Consider the following 27,085-nt stretch of genomic DNA (forward strand, 5'->3'; position numbering starts at 1 on the left):
TCAGGTAGTGAAGGGAGACGAAAATTTAATAGTTATGGGTGACTGGAATTCGAGAGTAGGAAAAGGGAGAGAAGGAAACGTAGTAGGTGAATATGGATTGGGGCTAAGAAATGAAAGAGGAAGCCAACTGCCAGAATTTTGCACAGAGCATAACTTAATCATAGCTAACACTTGGTTCAAGAATCATGAGCGAAGGTTGTATACATGGAAGATCCCTGGAGATACTAAACGGTTTCAGATAGATTATATAATGGTAAGACAGAGATTTAGGAACCAGATTTTAAATTTTAAGATATTGCCAGGGGCAGATGTGGACTCTGACCACAATCTATTGGTTATGATCTATAGATTAAAACTGAATAAACTGTAAAAAGGTGGGAATTTAGGGAGATGGGATGTGGATAAACTGAAAGAACCAGAGGTTGTACAGAGTTTCAGGCAGAGCATAAGGGAACAATTGATAGGAATGGGGGAAAGAAATACAGTAGAAGAAGAACGGGTAACTTTGCGGAGTGAAATAGTGAAGGCAGCACAGGATCAAATAGGTAACAGAAGAGATACTGAATTTAATTGATGAAAGGAGAAAATACAAAAATGCAGTAAGTGAAGCAGGCAAAGGGAATTACAAACGTCTCAAAAATGAGATCGACAGGAAGTGCTAAATGGCTAAGCAGGGATGGCCAGAGGACAAATGTAAGGATGTAGAGAGGCTTATGTCACGAGGGGTAAGATAGATACTGCCCACAGGAAAATTAGAGAGACCTTTGGAGAAAAGAGAACCACTTGCATGAATATCAAGAGCTCAGATGGAATCCCAGTTCTAAGCAAAGAATGGAAAGCAGAAAGGTCGAAGGAGTATATGGAGGGTCTATACAGGGGTGATGTTCTTGAGGACAATATCATGGAAATGGAAGAGGATGTAGATGAAGATGTAGATGAAATGGGAGATATGATACTGCGTGAAGAGTTTGACAGAGCACTGACAGACCTAAGTCGAAACAAGGCCCCGGGAGTAGACAACATTCCATTAGAACTACTGACAGCCTTGGGAGAGTCAGGCCTAACAAAACTCTACCATCTGGTGAGCAAGATATATGAGACAGGCGAAATTCCCTCAGACTTCGAGAAGAATATAGTAATTCCAATCCCAAAGAAAGCAAGTGCTGATAGATGTGAAAGTTACCGAACTATCGGTTTAATAAGTCACAGCTGCAAAATACTAACGCGAATTCCTTACAGACGAATGGAAAACTGGTAGAAGCTTACCTCGGGGAAGATCAGTTTGGATTCCGTAGAAATGTTGGAACACGTGAGGCAATACTGACCCTACGACTTATCGTAGAAGAAAGATTAAGGAAAGGCAAATCTATGTTTCTAGCATTTGTAGACTTAGAGAAAGCTTTTGACAGTGTTGACTGGAATACTCTCTTTCAAATTCTGAAGGTGGCAGGGGTAAAATACAGGGAGCGAAAGGCTATTTGCAATTTTTTACAGACACCAGATGGTAGTTATAAGAGTTGAGGGACATGAACGTTAAGCAGTGGTTGGGAAGGGAGTGAGACAGGGTTGTAGCCTCTCCCCAATGCTATTCAATCTGTATATTGAGCAAGCAGTAAAGGAAACAAAAGAAAAGTTCGGAGTAGGTATTAAAATCCATGGAGAAGAAATAAAAACTTTGAGGTTGGCCGATGACATTGTAATTCTGTCAGAGACAGCAAAGGACTTGGAAGAGCAGTTGAATGGAATGGACAGTGTCTTGAAAGGAGGGTATAAGATGAACATCAACAAAAGCAAAATGAGGATAATGGAAAGTAGTTGAATTAAATCATTTGATGCTGAGGGAATTAGATTAGGAAATGAGACACTTAAAGTAGTAAAGGAGTTTTGCTATTTGGGGAGCAAAATAACTGATGATGGTCGAAGTAGAGAGGATATAAAATGTAGACTGGCAATGACAAGGAAAGCTTTTCTGAAGAAGAGAAATTTGTTAACATCAAGTATTGATCTATGTGTCAGGAAGTCGTTTCTGAAAGTATTTCTATGGAGTGTAGCCATGTGTGGAAGTGAAACGTGTACGATATATAGTTTAGACAAGAAGAAATGTGGTGCTACAGAAGAATGCTGAAGATTATATGGGTAGATCACATAACTAATGAGGAGGTATTGAATAGAACTGCAGAGAAGATGAGTTTCTGGCACAACTTGACTAGAAGAAGGGATCGGTAGGTAGAACATGTTCTGAGGCATCAAGGGATCACCAATTTGGTACTGGAGGGCAGCGTGGAGGGTAAAAATCGTAGAGGGAGACCAAGAGATGAACACACTAAGCAGATTCAGAAGGATGTAGGCTGCAGTAGGTACTGGGAGATGAAGAAGGTTGCACAGGATAGAGTAGCATGGAGAGCTGCATCAAACCAGTCTCAGGACAGTGAAACCACAACAACAACAACAATAACAACAGCATATATGGACTAGGAGGTTTCTTTGTTCTTGTTATATAGAGGATTAATTTTGTCAGTTGATCAGTTATATAACTCTGTGAATGCACTGAGGTAATGTACTACGAATTTTAAGGAAGTACGTGAAACACAGTGTGAAATTAAATGGGGCAACTGAGTACATTTTGAAGCAGATTACAAATATGTTTTCAGTATTCCCTACAGTTCTGCCATATTGCACTGGTTGTTGTGACTTTAGTTGTTAGTTTATGAATGTGCTGTAGACAATCAGCATCGTATATTCTGTTATCAATTATAAAATGTTTTCTGTGTTTCTTTATGTTGTCGTTGAGTTCTCATATGATGATTGCTCAGTTGGAGGATTCGTGATACTCAGTACCAATTTGTCTTGTTTTAGTGTACAGTCATATAGAATTAGTTGCTAAGCAATAAAGTTAAAAACACAGAAATATGACTGTGTGAAAGACATTGACATTCCAGTTTCTATTCGTTTGTTGATGTGCACTGTTGTAACAAAAATTATATGTGGTAATATATAAAAACAAATTAGATTGAAACAGGCATTAGAGGACCACTGGTAGCAACTGTCTGTTGTATCATCCTCAGTTTATAAACAGCACTAAATGTTAAACAAAGGTGTAAGTGGTGAGCAAACTGATCCCATTGCAGCTATCTTGTTATGAGACTAGAGCCTGTAGTTCTCAATAAAGTAGTTCTCTTCTTGCACCTCAGTGGCTGATGGCAACCCATTGGCCAACAGTCTGAACAGATGTGGGCAATCACCAATCCAGCTAGTGGCCAAGGCTCACAATGCTAACCATTGGTGACCGGGCAAGAATTGGTGTTGCCAATGTAGGAAGGCCATTGACACACTATGGTATGGTGTTGAATTCTTACCGTATCTAGCCAGAAGTGAATTCCTTGGGTTTGCAAGTTAGAGGACTGTTGTGTAATCCAGTTTGGCTCTGCAATCAAGAATGAGTAATTTCTATTTTATTATGTTAGTGCCGGAGAATATAACACCACTTAAAGAAAATACAGTTGATGGTGATTTCAATGGCAGCAAGTATTTTTGTTTGTTTTGTATATTGATAAATGTTATTGCTGTAACTACTGGAACTGAATAATTGGCATTCCCACAAGTACCAAGTCAGTTCTGAATGTCATGTATACTGTCTGCTTGTACTGTGGAAATACAATCCATTAGTTACATGTGAAACCAGTGCATCTGATTTTGTGCTCATCTCATATACTTTAACAGCAATATTATATGTGTAATACCAAAGGCCAATTGTTGACAGCAGTTTTTAAGCATTTTACCCCATGAAGCTTAAATACAGATCTTGAAAAAACACTAACAAATCACCACATTTTCTAGGAATCAAAAACTTTGAGATTGATAAATCACTTCTGATGAATTCAAAATGTATTGCCTGCTTCAATTGGAATTATTGTTTTAGAGTTGTGGAAAATGAGCAGTGCTTAAATAAAGTGACTTTGTTATCCCTTTGTAAGTCCTGAGATCATAACATCCTTCTCTTATACTAATGTTGAATAATGCATGGTAGGTATAAGTGACTTACTGTGCGTAAGTTAAGTTGAATTCATGGTTGTTATTTGAGATTCTCCTTGCTATATCAATCTTAATTAACAACTTTGTAATACACTTAACTTAATAACTGTCAGTCCCATATTCCTGCCATGCTTTATTCAACATTAGTGTAAGAGAAGGATATTATGATCTCAGGAATTACAAAGGTATAAGAAAGTCACTTCCTTTTAGTGCTGCTCATTTTCCACATCTTGGAAACAACAATTTCGATTGAAGCAGGTGGCCAAGTGCCTATAGGCACTTCGGTCTGGAATCGTGCGACTGCCTCAGTTGCAGGTTCGAATCCTACCTTGGGCATGGATGTGTGTGATGTCCTTTGGTTAGTTAGGTTTAGGTAGTTCTACATTCTGGGGGACTGATGACCTCAGATGTTAAGGCACATAGTGCTCAGAGGCATTTGAACAATTTTTTTGATTGAAGCAGACAATACAATATAAAATGATCATAAGTGATTTGTGAATCTCACAGTTTTCTATTCCATGAAAAAGTTGTGCAATCTTAGGACTTACAAGATCTGTTTGTAAAATTCATTGGGTAACATACTTCAATACTACAATACACACCTTTTGGTAACATTTATGATACCAACAAGAAATCTATTTCCAGTAGCTCAAATGTACCTGACACCACACACTTTCACAATAAAATGTTATTCTAACATATCAACAATTTAGAACTGTGAGATCCTTATGGCAACCAACAACATCAGAACTGAAGCTGTGAGTACAAAGTAACAGAGACTTTGTAACAGTTTCAAGGTATTTGTATTAATTGAAAGTGTATCATGTGATACTCAGAAAGGTTACCTGCAGCCAATACTTAACAGATACATACCCAAAGAATAAGAAGGCCCATACTCTGTGTAGACACAATAAAAATGTATTTCAAATTTCTGCTGAAGTTAATGTGAATTACATTGCCCTATGGAAGTAACATCTACACATCGACTCATAAACTAACCTTGTCCTCAGTAACTTTAAGCACTGAACAAAAATAATGGTTTAAAACTAGTTCATTACCAGCAATATGCATCTCAGGATGCATCTATACTGTAACATGTCACACTTAATGTTGCACAACTTTGTGAATGCACTGAAGGTAATGTACTCTGAATCTTAAGGAAGTGCATGAAACAAAGTGCAGACATTAAATGGGACAACTGAGTACATTTTGAAGCATATTTCAAATATGTTATCAGTATTCACAACAGTTCTACCATATTGCACTGGATTCTGTGACTTTAGTTGTTGGTTTATGAACATGCTGTAAACAGTCTATGTTGTATGTTATGTTATCAATTATAAAACATTTCCTGTGCTTCTTTATGTTTTCATCTTAATTGATGATTGCTTAGTTGCAGAAGTCATGATTTTCACTACTAATTTTTCTTCTTTTATTGTTGAGCCATATACAATTAGTTGCTAAGCAGTAAGGTAAACACATAGAAATCTGACTGTGAGAAAGAAATTGTCATTCAAAATTCTATAGTTTTTGATGATGTGAACTGTTGTAATAAATAGTGTGCAATAATGTATAAAAACCAAACTCCATTGAAACAGTCCTTGGATGATCACTGGTAGCAACTGACTGCTGTTTCATCCTCAGGTTATAAGCATCACTAAAGGTGAAATTGTGTGAGTAAGTAGTGAGCAAACTGCTGCCCCACCAGCTATCAAGTTATGAGACCAGAGCATGTAGTTCTCAAATGTTGGGTCCACCCCATTTGCCAACAGTGTTGGACAGATGTGTTCAATCACCCATTCAGGTAGTGGCCAAGGCCCACAATGCTAACCATTGGTGACCTGGCAAGAACTTGGGTTCCCAATGTAGGAAGGCCATTGGCACACTGTGGTATTTAGTTGAATTCTTAACATATCTAGCCAGGAGTGAATTCCTTGTGTTTGCAAGTTAGTGGACTGTTCTGTAATCATGTTTGCTCTCGAATCAAGAATGAGTACCTTTTATTTCATTATGTTAGTACTGGAGAATAGAACACCACGTAAAGAAAATACTGTTGATGGTGATTTTAATGGTGTCAATTAATTTTGTTTGTTTTTATATTGATAAAAGAAATGTTTGTACCGTAACTACTGCAACTGAATAATTGGCATTCCCACAACTACAAAGTCACTACTGAAAGACATGTACACTGTCTGCTTGTACCGTGGAAAAGCAAAGCATATGTTACATGTGAAACTAGTGCATCAGATCTTGACCTCATGTCGTGTACTTCAACATCAAAATTGTATGTGTAATGCCAAATGCCAATTGTTAGCAGCAGATTTGAAGCATGTTATGCAACAAATTTTAAAAACAGATCTTGAAAACCCAAACAACGCCCATCTCTTTCATGGAATAGAAAACTGTGAGATTCACAAATGAATTATGATCGTTTTATATTGTCTTGTCTGCTTCAGTTGAACTTATTGTTTGAGAGTTGTGGAAAATGAGCAGCACTAAAATAAAGTGCTTTTGTTATCCCTTTGTAAGTCCTGAGATCATAACATTCTTCTCTTACAATAGTGTTGAATAAGGCATGGTAGGTATATGAGACTTATTGTTACTTAAGTTAAGTTTGATACGCAATTGTGTTTGAGATTGATGTCGCACAAAGAAATGATATGAAAATGAAATAAGTTTACTGTTTAAATATATATATTGGGGTAGTTTCTCATTTTGATGGAGGGTTAATTTCAGAACCAGTCTCAAGTAGTCTGTACTGTGTACATTTCTGTATTTGATTAGTAATATTTGCTTTTCTGTTATGAAAGTTACGCACATGTTAACTAGTGTGTGTGAAGGGTGCTGTTTAGGGGATAGTACATCTACTAAGAAAATTCTGATATGTTTGGCTAATGCCAAATTGATTTGTATTTACAGGTGATGACATCATTGCCAGTTGGTTGTCAGAGTTGGAGTACTAGGTGTAAACCATTTCCTTTGTCAGAAGTACCTATTCCCATGGACGACATTTGTTTGAGGTAGGTATGTTGTGTGACATTAGTATTAGTAGTTCCTGTAACTTGTACAATGCATTACATCTAATGTCATGACAGGTATTTGCACTCACCAGTGATATATCCGTATATTTTTGGTTAGGCAAAGTTGTTGCCTTTGATACTGCTCTTTAGAAGTTGGCATTGTTGGAGCAATGTAAATGTGAAAAGATAGTAATTTTTCATAGCTTTTAAAATTCCTATGTGTAGTCAAGAGTGGTCATGTTTGTCAGTAAATGCATTGTGCATATTCAAGATTAAATTGGCAGGACTCAACGGAGGAGAAACACCCCTCTGAAGATGTCCAGGGCAGCTCTGGACGAAACGTTGGGAGCTGAAGAGTTTCATGGACCACGACCTTACATCCCGGAAGGTTTACCAGAAGATATTAAATAATTTGGTTTGTAATCCTATTGTGAACAGTGAATATCTATATTACAACATTTCTCAACAAGATGTGTCACATGGTATGTTGTGAATGTATCATGGGTTGCACATTGTTGCTAATGGAGTAAATTTATACTGTAATTTTATTTTCTGAGCCTACTGTTACAAAGTGCAGGAGTATTTTGGGTGTTCATATGTGTAAATTACATCCACAGGGAATGTAATTTACTTTCACTTCACCTGATAGTGTTAAAACAAGTTGCTACCAGAAAGCAAGTTTTTATGGCCTATAAAGAAAGGAAAAATGTATTTAGTAATATTTATTGGAATGTTTACATTGGTTGAGTGGCTACATCACAACATAGTCCCCAACATTGTTGACACATTTTTGAAACAGTTCACTTTCAGGTGCATGCACATCTCATAGGACCCAGCTGCCAAAATCCAACACCATAATGTCCTTCCAGTTGGCACCTCAGCTTCAGTGTGGAAATGTATTGCAACAAAAAAGAATTCATGAGAAGGAATAGATGACAGCCACTTGGGCCAGTTCACAGCTGTAGTGCTGGTGGTTGATTTCTCCCATCAAAACTGATTCAGTAAATTTCATGTGGCATTGGCTGTATGGTGTCTTGAGTATCCTGTGTATGTGATAAGAATTTTCGTAACCTTTAATCGTGGCTTTTCACTGTTAAGTAGTAGACTCATTAACTGCTTTATTTCTATCACTACAACATGAAGTATGATGTGTTCAATATAGATGCAGCCTGTGTTGCATATTGCTGGTAATGAACTATTTTTAAACCATTATTTGTGTTCAGTGGCTAAAGTTACTGAGGACAATTCTAGTTTATGGGTCCATGTGTGAAAGTGTGTGATGTGAGGTACTTTTGAGCTACTGGAAATAGCTTTCTTGTTGGTATCATATATGTTACCAAAATGTGTGTATTGTATTGTGAAAAGCTTTGGTGTTCTTATAGCTATAGACTTAATACTTTGTGTCTTACTCAACTTCGTTGCGAGACATCTAGTTTAGGGTATAATTATACGCTACTGCATATACAGAATAGGATGTTTCTTTGTTCTTGTTGTATAGTGTATTAATTTTGTCTGTTGGTCAGATATACAACTTTGTGAATGCACTGAGGATAATGTACTTCGAATTTTAAGGAAGTACATTAAAAACAGTGCAGACATTAAATGGGGTAACTGTGTACAGTTTGAAGCATATTTCAAATATGTTTGCAGTATTCCCAACAGCTCCCCTATATTGCATTGGTTTCTGTGACTTTAGTTGTTGGTTTATGAACATACTGTAAACTGTCTATGTTGTATGTTATGTTATCAGTTACAAAACGTTTCCTGTTTTTGCAATTATCAATCTTATATCTGTATATTTCTGGTCAGTCACAATTGTTGCCTTTGATACTGCTCTTGAGAAGTTGGGTATGTATATGTGAAAAGATAGGAAATACCCATAGCTTTTGAAATTATTAGATGTAGTCAAAAGTGGTCACATTTATCAGTATATAAGCCCAAGTGCCTAAATTGCAACCCCCCCCCCCCCCCACCCCAATTTTTTTATGCAAACCATTTGTGGAATTTTGTTTGACTAGTCTCAAAGCTGTTAATATGTGCTTGTATGTAAACTGTCACGTTGACAGTTACTTTCAGCATGACGGTATACATGTAAACATAACTCCAAGCACTGAGAATAACCACACTGTGCCAAAAATCTATGTAGATCTGGGAAATAGAAACAAAAATTGCCACTGGTTGGTGACATCCTCTACAGATTTATACAAAACAGTTGCTGGGCACTAGCTCTAAAGTGGAATCAAACCTGATTGAATAAATCAAGCTACTTGTTGTAAGCCTTGTGAATTTACTCAATTGTCCGAATGTGTGTGAATGGTTATGAGCATATAATGTATTCAACTGAAAACAAAATATATTTACAAATTAATGATAATTTGGTTTGAACAATAATATTTATGATAACTATTTAATGTTGAACAAAATAATAAACAACAGAGTAAATAACCAAGACACTGATCATAACACAAAAATTTAAAAATATACTAGACAAATCGAACCTTCCTAGCTTTTGCTTGTGCAAACTCTTTCACATGATCTGTGTAATTTAAGTCCTCCACAAGCTCATTCTCAATTGATATTGTTGCAAGATCATTCAAATGAATTTTGTTCATCATTGATTGGAGGTATGTCTTTATCAATTTCAGTTTTGAGAAACTCCTCTTTCCACTCGCAACTGTCACTGAGAGTGTTAGGGGAATTCTCAGAGCAATGTTAACATTCAGGCTAAAATTATGTCTTCCCATAAACTATAGAATCTCTTTTGGACCTATTCCAGGTTTCAACAATGTTGAAAGCACTTTTAGTTCATCTCTCCACTCCAATGCATCAATGTCGCTTGACTCATGATCTTGCAAAATCGATGGGAGGTTTCTACACTTTGTGTCCAGGCTGTCAGGAGGTGTATTCTTTAGCTCATCAATGTCGTAGAGAAAATCAAAATAATCACAATGAACTTTCAGTTGACTGAATCTCTCATCCAAAGATGTGATTACTGTATCTAAAAGATAATAGTAGAATTCAATCTTATTTCGTTTTGTTGGGTCATCTATTGTCTCATCCCTTCCTTCATAGGTAAAGTGTATTGGCTTCTTGCTTCATCACCGAGGAACACTTATCCATGGTAATGTCAGATCTTCTAGCTGTAATTCTTTAGCCAAATCCTTGGAATCCATCAAGAAAGACACAAACTTTTCTTCTGTTCTGCAGGTCTCATTTTATGCTTTCGTATTTCAAGCATTTCCACGGTCTCAGAAACATTTATGTCAGTGGTCTGGATGGTCTTACCAACTGCACTGATGTGAAGCACAATGTCATATCAGATTACCAGAGAAGTGAGAAAGGTGTAATTTTTTATTTGATTCACAAGTGACGTTATTTTGTGAGCGGTCATGCCATTGAATTTTTCTGATATCTGAACCAGTGTATCAAAAACGTCTCCAATTTGAAACCTCAGCGATGGTACTTTCTCACCTAGTATCGTTCAGTGGCTTCAGCGACAGGTTAGGCAGATACTTCTACAAGACATCCCAATGTCGAACGGAGGATGAGAAGAAGACATACAAGCTTTTCACTGTCGAAAACATGGAAACAGCATATTTAGAGGACTAGCGGCATCATTTACATCAGGATTCAATGAGTGACTCCTACATGGTACATAAAATGATCTCTTGTTCATATCTGAAACTTCTTTCTTGCCCTCTCATATTACACAATAGGATTTTCTTATCTTCCAAGAACTTGAGTACAACTTGCATCAAAGTGGAGCATAAAGAATCAGGCCCTGGAAGGAATCCCAGGAAATGCTCCCAAATTTGGACATCATATACCCCGTGGAGTCTTGTCTCCTGGACGAAACGTACCACAACTGTCATCTGCTCAACTTTTGAAATATCTTGTGTGCAGTCCAGAATTATACTGTAATACTTTGCAGATTTCATCATTAATAGAACGTTGTTGGTTATAGGTGATCTAATAAGATGAATTACTTGATTCTTTGTTTCTTTTCCAAGATAATGATGACCCTTGCTCTCACCTTGCTTTGTTCTGTGCAGGTGCTCCATCATCACAGTGTCAAACTTTCCTAATAATTCAACAAGTTTCAAGAAGATTCTGTTGTCAGGCTGAAAGAGTGTATCTGTACTTCCTCTCAAAGGCAGACAGTGCTGACCCAGGAAATGAATTACTGCTATTAAGTGCTCAAGAATATTTTTCCAATGTTCACTTTCATTATTCAGCAGTCTTTGATGATGGGCTTCGACAGTCCCTCGGAAAACATGATCCACTTTTTATGTGAATTCAAATGCTCGGTAGACTTCCTTTGACTTTCAGGATATGATGTAAGGTGCCACCAGTAGTATATAGCGTTCTTTGCAATTTTTACTGTAGATGACGAAATAAGCTTGCAACAAAAAAGCTTGCTCTTTGAGTACACCAACCAATGTCTATCTGCTTCTTCTAAATTCTTCAAAGAATAGCTGTAGTGCACAGGGCTGAAACTCCAGTTGTCCGCGTTTTTAGGACATTCTTCAGTTTCCCTAATGCACTTGGGGGACCTCGCATGACCAAAGTCGTTCGAATGCAGTCGGTAATAATTTCCAGCCATCTTCCGGGATATGAGTCAATTGTGTCTTTCAGTTTAGGCTCGCCTTAAATCCCTTTTCCTGTGGTGAGTACCTTGGCTGATGTTCGTCTGGTATTTTCTGAATTGGGTTGCCTAATTTCTGTTCTGCCTAATGTTTCAATCGTGAAGCTTTCATCACAAAGCAGATCTTGAGTCCAGACAAGGTCTGTTGAACATGTTGTGGATGGCCCACCGTCAGCATTGCTACTGTATGCAGTGGTCGCAGTACTGTGTTCGTCAACTTTCTGGTCATGTCTCAAAGATAAAGATGTAGCTGCAGTACCTCCACTAGGATCTGTAATTTCAGGATCTATTTTTCCACCCTCACTGCTGCTGGGTCGATCTCTCCTTGTCTTGAAATATCGTTGTAGTACATCCTTTTGCTTCTTATCGTCATCTTCCTTCATCACCCGTCTTTTCCTATATTCACTGCCAGGCAGTCTTTTTCTACTGTCGGACATGTTTCGATCCAGTCTGCAAAGAATGATTACATGAAACTGACTGTTGCTGTCAGTGTACTAACTTTGTTTGCAACACACTTCACAGACAATTTCCTGATATTCCACTGCACATAAATGGAAAATTATATTACTGTTAAGGAGATGAAGTCATAGGAATTGAGCAGCATGAAATTTAATTTCGTGACAAATTTCACTACAGACGCAGGTGAAACAGTCAAAGAGTGGGACGCAAGACAATGGAGAGAGGAAGAATAAGTAGATGGAGTAGCATAATAATGCCATAAATACACAGCCAACCAGCGATGGGTTCTAATGCTAGTCAAAATATATTAATTCACAGGACTGCGGTTGTTCAGTTCAAAGAACTGACACTCAACATCTGTCATAATTTCCATGTACCACTTCTTTCGTGTCTGATTATGGAATATGGGGTAACAAATTAGTCATCGCCATATCACTTCACTTTTCTTCGATTTATATTTATTCTAGCTATTGGGACGATGCATGCTTATTTGCCAAGTTGACAATTTTTGAAGTAACAGATCATAAGAAAAATAAATTTTCCTATTCTGCAATCTTGAAGGAGAAAAATTCTAACTTATGAGTAATGAGCATGTGCAGTTCTAATTGTATGTTATATAAAAAGTACTTACGTATTACATCCCAAGTTGCAAGAATTTCGAGTGTACCAATTCTTCTGTTCTTACGAAATGCAATGAAGGAGCTTCTGACCAATCGACTCCCTCGGCCATCTACCGAAACGAATTCTGTAGTTTTAGTTGTAGAGAATGCAACAATACCTATTGACAAGGTACAGGGAGGCTACGGTTAAACTAGCGTCCAAGAAGAAGAAGCAAGAAGCTCACAGTAGGTATTGACAGATGGTATGGATAAATGTGTTATCAGTTTGTCATGGCTCAAAAACCAAAACGTCCATCACTCAGAAACGGATAGCAAAAATTTCTAAAAATACATCAAAACCCAACTTATCTCAGGCTTATTAGCAATGTCTTTGTCCCTTGTAATTACTCGGAGAGTATTTACCCATTCGGAATACTTCTAGCCATTGTTAAGTGTTGGACGTGTTTTACTGTAGTAATGTTCAACCATTTTCTCCATAATGTAGGAAGAATAAGACACTCAGAAACTGCCATTATAGGGCTTAACAAAATTGCTTCAGACATGTAACCACAGTATCGAACATTGTATTCAAATTTCCAAATTAGATTTCGTCTTCTGCAAAATTAGTTGTGAGTAAACGCACAGCGCATAACAGGCTGGCAGCACTCCACTTATAAGAATACTGGCTTGTACGTCAGACTGCTTTCCCCTCTCTGTTCCTCCAGCGAAAACATGACGGTGCTGCCACAGTGGCAAGGAAGAAATTAGCCCTCCTCCCATACTACAGTTCGCACCAAGGTTTGGTTTCGAATCCCATGTTGGGCATAAATGTTGAGTTTGTCCTTTAAGAAAAAGGGGGGTGGGTGGGTAGCATACTTGTTGCCATTCTGAAAGTGCCGCCCTGTGGGTCGCACTTTTCGCACATGCCTTGTGCCGGCCCTGGCTGTGCAATCCAAGAATAAATCTTTTTGCTTTGTAATTTTATAGAGAACAGTGAGTGTCTATACAAGAACATTGGAAACAAGACGTGGCATATCATATGTTGAAGATGTATCATGGGTTGCACATTGATGCTAATGTACTATATTTGTACTGTTGAGCCTAGTGTTACTGAGTGCAGAAATAGTTTAGATGTTCATATGAGTAAATTACATCAACTGGGAATGTAATTCACTTTCATTTCAGTTGATAGTGTAAATACAAGTTGCAACCAGAAAGCAAGTTTTGACAACTGATAAAGAAAGAATACATGTATTTAGAAATATTTATTGGAATATTTACATTTTTTGACTGGCTACTTCCCAACATAATCACCGACATTGTTGAGGCATTTTTGAAACAGTCTACATTCAGTTGCATGCACATCTCATAGGAGTCAGCCACCTGGACACAAACTTCCTTCAGTTGGTCCCTCAGCTTCAGTGTGCAAATGCGTTGCTGCCAAAAAAGAAATCATGAGATGGAATAGGTGGCAGTGACTTTGGCCAAGTTCGCAGCTGTAGGGCTGGTGGTTTAAGTCCTCCCTTCTAAACTAATTCAGTAAGTTTCATTTCGCATTGACTGTATGGGGTCTTGTAGTATCCTGTGACTAAGATAAGAATTTTCATAGCTTTTAATTGTGGCTTTACCTGGTTAACTAGTGGACTCATTAATTGCTTCATTTCAATCATTACAACATGAAGTGCGACATGTTACAATTTAGATGCATCCTGAGTTGCATATTGCTGGTAATGAACTAGTTTTAAACCATTACCATAAGGGATGAAATTCACATTCACTTCAGCTGAAAATTGAAATTTTTTTATACAGTGTCTACACAGAGTCTGGGTTTTCTTATTCTTTGGGTATGTATCTGTGAAGTATTGCCTGTAGTCAACCTTTCTGATGATCACACGATACACTTTCAATTAATATAAATACCTTCAAACTATTTGCAGGGTCTCTCTTACTTTATATGCACCGCTTCAGTTTTGTTGTTGGTTGTTGCCCATAAGAAACTCAAAGATCTAAATAACTGTTGATATGTTAGAATAACATTTTATTGTGAAAGTCCGTGGTGTGAGATACTTTGAAGATGCTAGAAATAGATTACTTGTTGGCATCATGTATGTTACTAAAAGGTGTCTTGCATTGTGAAAAGCTTTAATGTTCTTATATCTCTTGACTTAACACTTTGGGTCTTACTCAACTTATTGCAAGATATCTAGCTTATGTTGCATTACTGCATATATGGACTAAGAGGTTTCTTTGTTCTTGCTATATAGTGGATTGATTTTGTCAGTTGGTCAGTTATACAACTCTGTGAATGCACCGAGTGTAATGTAATCCTAATTTTACCGAAGTACATACTACACGGTGCAGACATTAAATGGGGCAGCTGAGTACATTTTGAAGCAAATGTCAAAAATCTTTTCAATATTTCCAACGAATCTGCCACATTGCACTGGTTTTTGTGACTTTAGTTGTTGGTTTATGAACATACTGTAAACAATCTACATTGTTTGTTGTGTTATCAGTTATGTAATGTTTCCTGTGCTTCTTATGCTTTTGTTGAGATCTTATATGATGATTTCTCAGTTGGGGAAGTCATGATACACAGATCTTATTTGTCTTGTTTTAGTGTATAATCATATACAATTAGTTGCTATGGAATAAGTTTAAGAACACAGAAATGTGACTGTGAGAAAAAAAGTGTCATTCCAATTCCTATATCTTTTATTGCTGTGCACTAATGTAACATAAGTGGTATGCTGTGTTCCAAAAAAAAAAACCAAACTCCACTGAAACAGGCTTTGGAAGGCCACTGGTACCAACTGACTTCTGCAGCATCCTAAGTTTATAAGCATCATGATAGATGAAACGTAGGTGTAAGTGGTGAGCAAACTGCTTTGAAAATAGCTATCAAGTTATGAGACCAGAGCCTTTAGTTCCCAATGAAGTAGCCCCCTTCTTGCATTTTTGTTTGTTTTTTTATTGATAAAAGAAATGTTACTGCCTTAAAGACTGCATCTGAGTAATTGGCATTCCTACAAGTACAATGTTAGTTTTGAATCTCATGTACACTATCTTCTTGCACTGCGCAAATTCATGGCACAAGTTACATTTGATACTAGTGCATCAGATCTTGTGCATGTCTCAAGTACTTCATCTGCAAAATTACATGTGTAATGCCAAAGGCCAACTGTTGGCACCAGACTTGAAGCATTTTACCCAATGAATTGTAAATAGAGAGCTTGAAAACCCTAACAACGCACAACTTTGCATGGAATAGAAAACTGTGAGATTGACAAATCACTTATGATCATTTTAATCTGTGTTGCCTGCTTCAGTGGGAATTATTGTTTGAGAATTATGGAAAATTGGCAGCACTAAAAAAATGTTACTTTGTTATGCCTTTGTAAGTCTTGAGATCATAACATCCTTCTCTTACAGTAAAGTTGAATAAGGCATGGTAGGTATATGAAACTAACCATTCTTAAGTTTGATACACAGTTGTTATTTGTGACTGATTTAGGAAAAAGAAGTGATATGAGAATTAAATAAGTTAACTATTTAAGTCTAGTAGTGAGGATTCTAATCTTTTGTGGTAGATTGTCATTTTGATGGATGTTAATTTTAGAGCCACTCTTATGTAGTGTGCTCTGTGTATGTAGAAACATACAACATATTTGTATATTTATTTTTTGTTTTTCTGCCAATAAAGTATTGCATAATGTTAATAAGTGCATCATGGAGGGTGCTGGTTATGCGATAGTACATGTACTAAGAACATTCTGTTATGTTCCACTATGGCACATTGATCTGTATTTACAGGTAATGACATCATCTCAAGTGGATCATCATATTTGTAGTACTAGGAGCTCACCATGGTCTTTGTTAGAAGTACCTTTACCCACAGATGTCAGTTGTTTGAGGTAGGAATGTTGTGTGATAGCAGCATTAGTAGTTCTGCAACATGTGCAATGCATTGCATTTTATGCCATCAAGGGTATTTGCATTTACCAGAGTTATATCTATATTTTTCTCCTCAGTATATTGTCGTCTTTGACACTGCCCTTCAGAAGTTGGCATTATTGCAGCAATGTAGATCTGAAAAGATGGGAATTTTCCATAGCTTTTAAAATTACTATGTGTAACTAAGAAGTCATCTCATTTGTCAGGAAGATGTGTTGTTCATATCCAGGAGTAAATAGTTTCGCTTTGTAATCTTATAGAGAAGAGTGAGTAGCTAAGTAAAAACACTTACAATAAGATGTATCACATGGTGTGTTTTAAATGTTGCAATTGTTGCACATTGTTTCAAATGGACTAGTTTAATACTGTCTTTTGATTTTCTGAGCTTACTGTTACTGGTGTTCCTATGTGTAAATTGCATCCACAGCGAATGTAAGTCACTTTCATTTCAGCTGATAACGTATATATAAAGTGCAACCGGAAAGTAACTTTTGATGACCGATAAAGAAAGAAAAAATATATTTAGATATATTTATGGGAATATTTACATTGATACACTGGCTACTTCACAACATAGTCACAAACATTAATGAGGTATTATTGAAACAGTGCACCTTCAGTTGCATGCACGTCTCATAGGAGTCAGCCGCCAACATCCAGCACCACAAAGTCCTTTCAGTTGGCACCTCAGCTTCATTGTGGAAATGTATTGCTGCCAACAAAGGAATATAGAGGATGGAACAGATGACAGTCACTTGGGCCAAGTTCACTACTGTAGGGCTGGTAGTTGTAGTTCTCCTATTGAAACTGATTCAGTAAATTTCATGTACCATTGGTTGTACGTTGTCTTACAGTATCATGTGAGTAAGATAAGAATTTTCATAGATATTAATTGTGGCTTTGCACACATAACTAGTGGAATCATTAACTGCTTCATTTCAATCACTGCAACATGAAATTTGAAATATTGCAATCTAGATTTGTACTTGGTTTCATATTGCTAGTAGTGAATGAGTTTTAATCTATTATTTGTGGTAAGTGCCTAAAGATGTTTACTTTATCAGTCCATGTGTATCAATTACTTCAGTAGGGGATGAAATTAAATTTCACATCAACTGAAAGTTGAAACACTTCTTTATAGTGTGCACAGTTTGTGGGCCTTCTTATTGTTTGGGTAATATCTGTTTACAGGAACGACATCTTCATAATTCATCGTAACTGTTGTGGTACTAAGGGCATAAGGTATGCATTGTGAAGAGTTATTTTCTGCATAGAAGTAATATTTTGAGGTAGGTATATTGTGTGAATCAGGTGGTTTTAACAGATAGTATAACATGTGAAATAACTTGAATTTTATATCATGAATATTATGTGTACAGATCAATGATACCCAAACAGAATTCCCAGTGGTCCATATTAAAGCCTTGTACAGTGGTCATGAAAAGCAGTCTTCTAGGACTATAGTGTGATTGAAAAAGTACATTATTTTCATATTGAGGTAAGTGATTTATTGTTCGTAGTTTTGAATCCAATGATTGATGCTCTGGGTTTTGTGTTATACATTTCAGGAGTTCAAGTGTAGCACTGTTAGTAATGCAGTAATGAAAATAATAATAAATCATAAGTGCTGTATTTGAGTGTCTGATTGTCAAGAATAGTACATGCATTACACATTTGCACACAATGTGAATGAGATGGGGATATTTCATAGATTTAATCAAAGCTCTGTATAGTAGGAATGTGGACTCTTTGGTCAGGAAGAGGTGTCTTAATATTATCCATTACAAATTTCTACTCTGTGCACTTTCCCCAATTCTTATTCAAGTGATGAGGGTAAGGATATATGGTAATACCAGTTAATATGCTTCTGTTTTAACAAAGGAAATACAATGTGACAACGCTTTGACAGCTTTGTTATCTGTTATTCTGATTCTGATACTACATTTGTTGCTTGATTTTATGCTTTCTGTATTGCACTTCTTAAATTAGGAACATAGTTGAAGTAGAGGCTTCTTCTTGCATTCTTAACAAAGCCGAAACTGTTTCCATTTGTCTTCTTTTCTCTTTGTGGGTGCTGAAACTGATGCAGTGATTTGTTGATTTTTCATTCATGATGAGTAGTTAAATGTATCCTCTCTTTTAGAATGTACCGAGTGTCAGACGATGGTGGTTTTCCTCTGTCCTCAGAATCTGTATTTCTCACCTGACTTGATAGCTGTCTATATAGGTTTTTTGTGAAGGAAATGTGAGTCTGCAGATGTTCTCAACATTCATTTTTGTTTATTGAGTAGAGAATATAATTCTTCATTATAGCAACTTCAATGAGCCATAGGAATAATTTTTGTACCACTTGTAGTGCTTTCTTGTAAACCATGGCAACCACAGTAGCAATCAGCCCTGTCCACTCCACCGATCAACTCCAGGTGTTCCATAACAACAGTGTTTTTAGTAACTGCACAGGCTCTTTGTTACTTTCGGCAGTGATGAAATGAGTCTGATGATGAAAAAAGTATCCAATATAGTCAGCAACCCTTTGTGAACGAAAGAAAGATACACAATTAGCATATCAGTTTGATAGGTTCAATACTCATATTCATCAAGTTTTGTCTAGTTCAAATAACATGGAGAATCCTTTTGTAAAAGTCACAGCTGTACCTATTAGATGAAATTCCATTTTGGGCAATACCCAAGCTAGTTGAGGGCTGGCGCAGAAGCTGACAGTAGAAATGTGGTAACCAAGACCATCTGTACAAAGAAGCAGTTGCTGTGCCAAAAGAACCACTGATGGGATGCTAAAGGTAAATCAGGATGAATAAGAATTTCTGTAGGTGTCTTTTCATAGCATGGATTGTGAGGTGAAACATAATCGTCATATGATTCACATTCTTAAGCACCCCTGTCTGCTCTTTTGGATTGTAGCACTTGAACAGATTTCTTCCTTGGATAATACTGTGCTCTGATCTGCTACCACATTTATTTTTATGGTGTAAAGTTCTTTGCTTCTACTGTATGTATACTCAGTAAAGTTCATCACCTTGCTCTGTTCGATATGCTGAAGAGTCTGAGGTATTGTAGATGTAACTAAATGCTGCATGAAGCATCGTAGAAAGAAACAGAGATGATATGAAAAATCCTTGGAAAATGCACTTGACTCTAGGTAGTCTTGTGTAAAATATTTTTCTAACTCCGCCTTCAAATCATTTTCAATATTGCTCTCAAGAAAAGCCTTCAGTTCTTCTAATGCGACATCTCTCCGCAAGTGAGACATAATGTGTTTTGCATGTGTTGTGCCTTCCTGTATCTTTTCTTTTCTATACATATGTGTTGTATTCACAAATTGTCAAACAAAATTGTCAATGAAGAACAGTTGAAAATATACAAAATAGGCTTTTGGCAGAACAGGCTGAGGAAAGATAAAACCTTTTATGGGACAGAAAAAGGAATCTTCCACTGATTACAATGGCCATCATGATAAACTTCACATTTATTTGCCAGAGAGTATGTCTTTTCAATCCTGTCCACTCCACCACTAGATTCTGATCCACTGGAACTTAAATCAGTGCACACAGGACATGTTTCTTCTCAGTCACTTTCATCACTAAATTTTCCTTCATCCTCAATGCCTTTGCAAAGCCACCTGGCCAAATCTTCTGCTGTTTTGTCCATACAAGAAATCGACAAGGCAAAAGCACCACAGGCACAAGGATGCAAGCTGGTGCCACTGCCAGAGACTCACTACATGTAGATATTTTTACAGTGTGACGAGCAGTGCTGAGGATGAAGGTATCAACTGCACCTCAGCAAATTGCCGGCTGTGTACAGTCCAGCAGTTACTGGATAATAACGGACAGAAGGCCACTTGAAAGATAGAAGAGCAGCCCTTACACTTGGTTAAAGATTGTTGTCCGGGCCTGACTCAGTCAGGGAATGACAGTTAGTGAACTGTAAGAAGTGTACAGACAGTTGCTGTAGATCGTGACTGGTATGTACTGTGAAGATATTTGCGATTATTTGCACTCATTAAGGTAATTTTTGGAATTTTTTGATTTATATTACAAATGGTGTGGCAGGCTTCTGTACTCAACTAGTCACTAGTATAAATAACACTTTAACACATTTGTGTGACTTTGTTCCTAATTTGTTGGAGTGTTGTAGAGCCTTATGTATCCTATCCTGTTACCTGACCCTGGTACATAGCTGTTCAGTAGTGGCAGAGAAAAATTGTCTTAGCCATGTACTGTACCAGAACCTGTTTGACAAACCCACAAGCTGGGACTACCATACCATCAGTGGCTACTCGGCAACCACATCAGTGGCAACAAGGGCTTTTGAAAACCAGTGATGAGGCTATACGTATCTGTTTTCCACCAGTTGATACTGCGCTATAAACATATGAGCACAATATTTTCATACTAAGTGCCGCCATGCACCACACGAATTCCATTAATGGTGCGGATTGGAAGCACTGTATTGGAAAAATGTCAGACATTTTCTGACATGAGAGCCATAATGGAAAATTGTAATGTCAGACATTGTTCAACAGTGCATCAGAAAGGATCAAAGGTATCAGGATAACATCTTCTGTCTTCATGAAGTTGTGAGGGACACTGAGTTGCTGTAAAAGTGGATTTGATGAAACAACTAAATAGTGATCGAAAGTAGTGTGGCACAAATTTCAAACATGATGTGATAAGAAAGCAGATGGTAAAATGTATAGTTTTATTTAAATTTATAGTTTGTGATATAGGTATGTCTTGAGATGCAAAGTCTCACTAATTCAGTAGTTTCATTCTTCCATTTGACTGTATGAACACAAAACACCTGGGTACTGAAATATTTTGGATGGTAATAGATTTAAATTGCAGGCACTGGGAGTGAAATTCAGTTTCATATGAGCTGAAAGTTGTTGTGCATTAGTGTGGAGTATACATGGACTCTAGTTAATGTTTCTGTCTATAGCAGCATAAGCCTCGCAATTATCACAAATATTGTAGAATTGTGCTACTGGACAATGATAGGATACATTTTCTTAAAATACATGATACGTATAGTGCAAGGCTTATATCAGGGTAGATGTGCTGTGGTAATACATAGAATCTTATATTTATTGATTGTCAGATCTCTTGTTGATGGTAACATTATGTACTATTGCAAATGTATAAGAGCATTGTTCCTTGGTCTTGTTTCTAAAGTAACTATTGTTTAAATAGGCCAATGATGTAAGTGTTTAACTGCGCTGACACCGGTGTTGTCCAGAAGATATGGACATACATTCATACCAGTGCACATATTAAAGGGGGCTGCTGTGTGCATATTGAAACATATTTTGATGTTGTCCTCAGCATTCCCAACAGTCCAGCCATAACGCATATGTGTTTGTGAATATAGTTTATTAACTACTACTATTCTGTATTTTGCAAGTACTGTATGGATGTGAGCAATTATGAAACATGTCCAGTGTTTTTTATATGTTGTAAGAGGCCTTGCACACTTTTAGATCAATATCAGTCACATGTACTAGGATTGATTTGTTGTGGTGTGGTGGAAAATAAGTCCTCTATAGATTGAGATACTGTGCAATAAGGTTTCAAACACAAAAAAATGAATGAAATATCAAATACTCAGATTTCACTTTGTAGAACTTGTATCAGGATGCATTTGTGTAAAAACTGTAATGGACTGTGGTGTACAATTGATGACATTAATGCATGTAGACTGCAGTTTATCGTTTGAGTTTGCAGCTTACAGCTTGCCTTTGCAATCAAGTGTGGCAGTCTTATGTTGACTATGTTAGGAGCTCCACATCACATACCATGCAAAGAATAAGTAGTTGAATCTTAGGTCAATGAGAGTAATTGTTTTTGTGGTTGTTTTTGACGTGTGTGAGACTGAAATTGACAACTACAAGGAATGTGATTCTCTAATTGATGTTTCTACATGTCAAAAGTCAGTTGTCTACATGATGTGCATGTTCTGCTTATACAGAGGAAAGCCAGGGTATGAGTTACACCTATAAACTCTGGTTTAGACTGTGTGCAATTCTCAATTACTTTATCAGCAAACCTACATGTGTAATTACAGAAGCCCAGTTGTTGCCTTATTACTACAAGGTTTGCTTGTGATGTCAGTTGAATACCAAGCTATAAAATAGTGACCAGTATCACCTTCAGCAAGGCGTAGATTAAAAATTTCGACAGTGAACAAGTTGGCCGTAATATAGTGAACTGTACCATTCAACGGTTACTTTTGAGTACTCTAAAACAAATGGGCTCTTCATTTTAGAATAATTGATTGAGAGACGTGCAATGTGAGGAGCCATCTATATACACAAAGTGTGTTGGATTTTCAACATCCTGTGCTATATTACTGGGTAATAGTGAATTTGAAAAATTTGTGATTTAGTGTTGTTGCACTAAAGTATGATGCATAGCAATAATTTGAGGTCTATGATCAAGAAGCAAAGGTATAAGAGTTACAATTGCTTGTTATTATTATATAGTCTTTGGAGACATTATCTTTTTGGATGGAAGTCACATTAAACGTTAAATGTGATTTGAGAGGCATTTTAACCCTAGGACTCACCTGCTAAAATTTCCCTAGTACTCCATCTGGGGTCATACATGACCCCAATCAGTATATAATTGACTGTGTGTACTAATCATTCAGAGAACAACGTACTGTCATTTAATACTGTTTGTTTACATTTTATTTATTATTTAGACACATTTCACAGCTTTTTTAACAGGTATGTACATAGTAGAATTAAATTACATATGGCAGAGTAATTACATATCAGAAGTTACAATATTACTCTAAGTCATAATTTGTTTCACTTATAAATGTTTCACAATGGCTTCAAATTTAGAGAAAATGTGATGAACAACTCAACAGGAAACATAATTCTAACCGGAATCCATACCATAGTCATCTGCACATATTTTGCAAGTAGTAACTATTTCAGAATGTTCCTTGCAAACAAATTTGTTACACTTTTTGCATGTTGAACTGTATTTTGTGTCCTTTGATCGAGGGCAAATGGAGCATCTGCCTCGCTTTCTCTTCTGATTGTCGGGTATTACGTCTCGATGTCCATTGTCTGACAGATCATCAAATCCACACTGTTTGATACTGCTAATAATATCCTTGTTCCTTGCTTGTGGTAAACTCAAACGACGTTCCACTTGGGGCTTTTCCATTTCTTTGGCCAACTTCATTAGAAAAAGATGTCTCTCTGGTTTTTCAACAGCAGCACAGAAGTGTCTGTAGGCATTGAGTGCAGCTAGATCGACAAGATCATAAAATACTGCTAATGGCCAATGTTTTGTACCCTTTTTCACAGAATAGTAAGAGCTCATTTGATCTAGCGTATCAACACCTGATTTTGTTGAGTTTTAATACATCACTACTTCTGGTTTTCATTTCAAGTTGCTTTCTTTGGGCACTTCAAATGATTGATGTTGTGTTGACAGGAGTAGCACAGCCTTATTTCTTTTTGGAACATACGAAGCTAATAGGGTTTTACCACTGTATGCAAATCTGGTAGTGCATTCTTCCCTAGTTTTCAAAGGCAAAAACTCTTTTGGGACTTCTTTTCTTGTAGAACGTAGAGTACCTACAAGTGTCAACTTCATTTTCAACCATTTTTGGCCAAGGTCATAGCTTGTGAAAAAATTGTCAGTGGTAATATTCCTACCACTGCCAGCCAGATGACACACTAAATCTAAGACCACTCTCTTGCCTTGATTCACTTCTCTCACATCACCACTCCTTCCAGTGTACATTTGAAGATTTGTCAGATAACCTTGTTCACAGTCTACTGCGCACCATATCTTGATGCCATACTTTCCTGGCTTTGAAGGAATGTAGACCTTGAAACTGCACCGACCTCTGTATACGCAAAGATGTTCATCAACAGTACTGTTGCTGGAAGGTATAAATGATGTTTGACATTGCACGGCAAACAAATCAAATATTTTCTGTACAGCTTCAGCCTTATTTCCAGTCCTCTCTTTCCTTTCAAGTCTTGTGATGCAGTCGTCAAAACGAAGTGAGCACAGAATGTCCTGACATCGCCTCCTCGACATAGTAGCATGGAATAGAGGAGTGCCATATTCAGAGTCCCAAAATTCGTCAATAGGTTTCCCCCGGCTCTTCTGTACGCCATACAGAATCAGCAAGCCTAAAAACGAAAGAAGCTTGCATCTGTCTGTATCACGCCAGTCAACTAATTTTCCAGACACTTTCAATTCATTTCCTCGTTGATTTGTGAACTGAACTATTATATCCAGCAATTCATTAGTAATAAACTGCCTGAAACAGTCAACAGCTGAGCTAACACTAACTGTACTAGGAATACCTGCTGAAAATCATTGTATGTTGCGGATTGGAAATCTACGAATTGATGGTTCTTTTGTACTCCATGCAATATCCCGACCCCTGCTTACCAGTACTGCACTTTCATCTTCTCCACTGTCATCATTTTCAGCAAGACTATCATTTTCTTCTAATTCATGTAAACAAATTTCATCACTTTGGTCTACCTGTGTCTCTGTTCCATCGTCTTCGGCATCACTACCTTCTGAATCACTACTGCTACGAAATAAGTCTTCCATTGTTTGTTCTACACTATAGCCAGGAGCAAAACGTATTCCATTCATGCTGAAATTACACTGCTACAATAAACGTACAAACGAACTTCCAGTTTGAGGTTAGTTCTGAGTAACACCTGAATAACACCTGAATTCAGTGTTACCAACTCAAAATACTTAAGAAAGAGAATGATAGTTGATAATCTATACATTCTATGAATGTTACATATAATCTATCTGGGGTCATAATTGACCCCAACAGTAGTTTTTGTTAATTATTGATTTAAATGTTGCGTCAAGCGCTCTAAAAATTTTTGTGAGAAAACTACAATACTGTGTGGTAAAAGTCATAAAATTCTGGATTTTACAAGAAATAGAAATATTATTTTATCCATAGTAAAGATGATTGGGGTCACCCATGACCCCAGAGTGAGTCCTAGGGTTAAGAGGCGACAAAAAGCAAGACTTAGTAGTTGCATAACAATAGTTCTTTTCTGGCCTGATAGCAACACACAATGTTAATAAGGGTGTTAGATATGATAGCTGGTTGTTGAATGTCATGTTTAATAACCTTCACTATGTTATATGTTTGCTAATAACACATTAATATCTGTTTACAGGTAAGACATCATTTCCAATAAATCGTTGTTGTTGTGGTAGTAAGTGCATAAGACATGCATTGTGAAGAGTTATTTTCTGCACAGAAGTAATGTTTTGAGGTGGGTATATTGTGTGAATCATGTGATATTAATAGATAGTGTAACATGTGAAATAAGTTGTGGTTTACGAGTGTTGTGCCTTTCTGTATCTTTTCTTTTCTATACATATGTGTTGTATTCACAATTTGTCAAACAAAATTGTCAGTGAAGAGTAGTTGGAATTATATAAGATTGCCTTTTGGTAGAACAGCCTGAGGAATGATGATACTCTTTATAGGACAGAAAAAGGAATCTTCTACTGATTACAATTGCCGTCATGATAAACTTCACAGGTATTTGCCAGGGTGTATGTCTTTTCATTTCTGTCCACTCCACCACTAGATTCTGATCCACTGGAACTTAAATCAGTGCACACAGGACATGTTTCTTATCTGTCACTTTCATCACTAAATTTTCCTTCATCCTCAACGCCTTTGCAAAGCTACCTGACCAAATCATCTGCTGTTTTGTCCAAACAAGAGACAGACAGCGCAAAAGCATCACAGGCACAAGTATGCAAGCTGGTGGCACTGGGATAGACTCGCTACATTCAGACGTTTTTACAGTGCAACGAGCAGTGCTGAGGATGAAGGTATCATCTGCGCCTCAACTAATTGCCGGCTGAGTAGAGTCCAGCAGCTAATGGATGATAATGGACAGAAGGCCACTCGAAAGATAGAAGAGCAGCTGTTACACTTGGTTAAAGATTATTGTCCAGGGCTGACTCAGTCAGGGAAAGTCTTTTAGTGAACTGTTAGAAGTGTAGAGACGGTTGCTGTAAGTTGTGTCTGGTACGCACTTTGAAGATATGGATGATTATTTTCACTCAGTCATTAAGGGACTTTTTTGGAATTTTTTGATTTATATTACAAATAGAGTGGCAGGCTTCAGTATTCAGTTAGTCACCAGGATAAATAACACTTTAACATGTTTGTGTGACTTTGTTCCTAATTTGTTCGGGTGTTGTAGAGCCTTATGTATCCTATCCTGTTACCCGACCCTGGTACATAGCTGTTCAGTAGTGGCTGAGAAAAATTGTCTTGGCCATGTACTGTACCAGAAGCTGTTTGACAAACCCACAAGCTCGGAC

At 37.1% G+C, this 27,085-nt stretch overlaps 2 protein-coding genes across 2 annotated transcripts; both read right to left on the reverse strand.

The window, feature by feature from the left end:
* Positions 1–9,799: 9,799 nt before the first annotated feature.
* LOC124722641 lies at positions 9,800–11,655 on the reverse strand. The gene is made up of 3 exons (XM_047247788.1): positions 11,376–11,655; positions 10,701–11,334; positions 9,800–10,145 (listed from the first exon to the last, which is right to left on the reverse strand). Exons 1-3 carry the CDS (start codon positions 11,653–11,655, stop codon positions 9,800–9,802), a joined length of 1,260 nt encoding a protein of 419 aa, XP_047103744.1.
* A 12,469-nt stretch (positions 11,656–24,124) lies between these two features.
* LOC124722642 (piggyBac transposable element-derived protein 4-like) lies at positions 24,125–25,366 on the reverse strand. The gene is made up of 2 exons (XM_047247789.1): positions 25,126–25,366; positions 24,125–25,068 (listed from the first exon to the last, which is right to left on the reverse strand). Exons 1-2 carry the CDS (start codon positions 25,364–25,366, stop codon positions 24,125–24,127), a joined length of 1,185 nt encoding a protein of 394 aa, XP_047103745.1.
* Positions 25,367–27,085: the final 1,719 nt, after the last annotated feature.

This window comes from Schistocerca piceifrons, chromosome X (assembly GCF_021461385.2).
Source record: "Schistocerca piceifrons isolate TAMUIC-IGC-003096 chromosome X, iqSchPice1.1, whole genome shotgun sequence".
NCBI lineage: Eukaryota > Metazoa > Arthropoda > Insecta > Orthoptera > Acrididae > Schistocerca > Schistocerca piceifrons.

Bases quoted from the DNA above. Each gene is read 5' to 3' on its own strand.
- LOC124722642 (XM_047247789.1), bottom strand. From the start codon at position 25,366: ATGAATGGAATACGTTTTGCTCCTGGCTATAGTGTAGAACAAACAATG. The intron at 25,069-25,125 runs GTACAAAAGAAC...AATGATTTTCAG, and splicing joins GGGTCGGGATATTGCATGGA to CAGGTATTCCTAGTACAGTT.
- LOC124722641 (XM_047247788.1), bottom strand. From the start codon at position 11,655: ATGGCTGGAAATTATTACCGACTGCATTCGAACGACTTTGGTCATGCG. The intron at 11,335-11,375 runs GTCAAAGGAAGT...TCACATAAAAAG, and splicing joins CCTTACATCATATCCTGAAA to TGGATCATGTTTTCCGAGGG. The intron at 10,146-10,700 runs GTAGGAGTCACT...TCGGTGATGAAG, and splicing joins GAGATCATTTTATGTACCAT to CAAGAAGCCAATACACTTTA.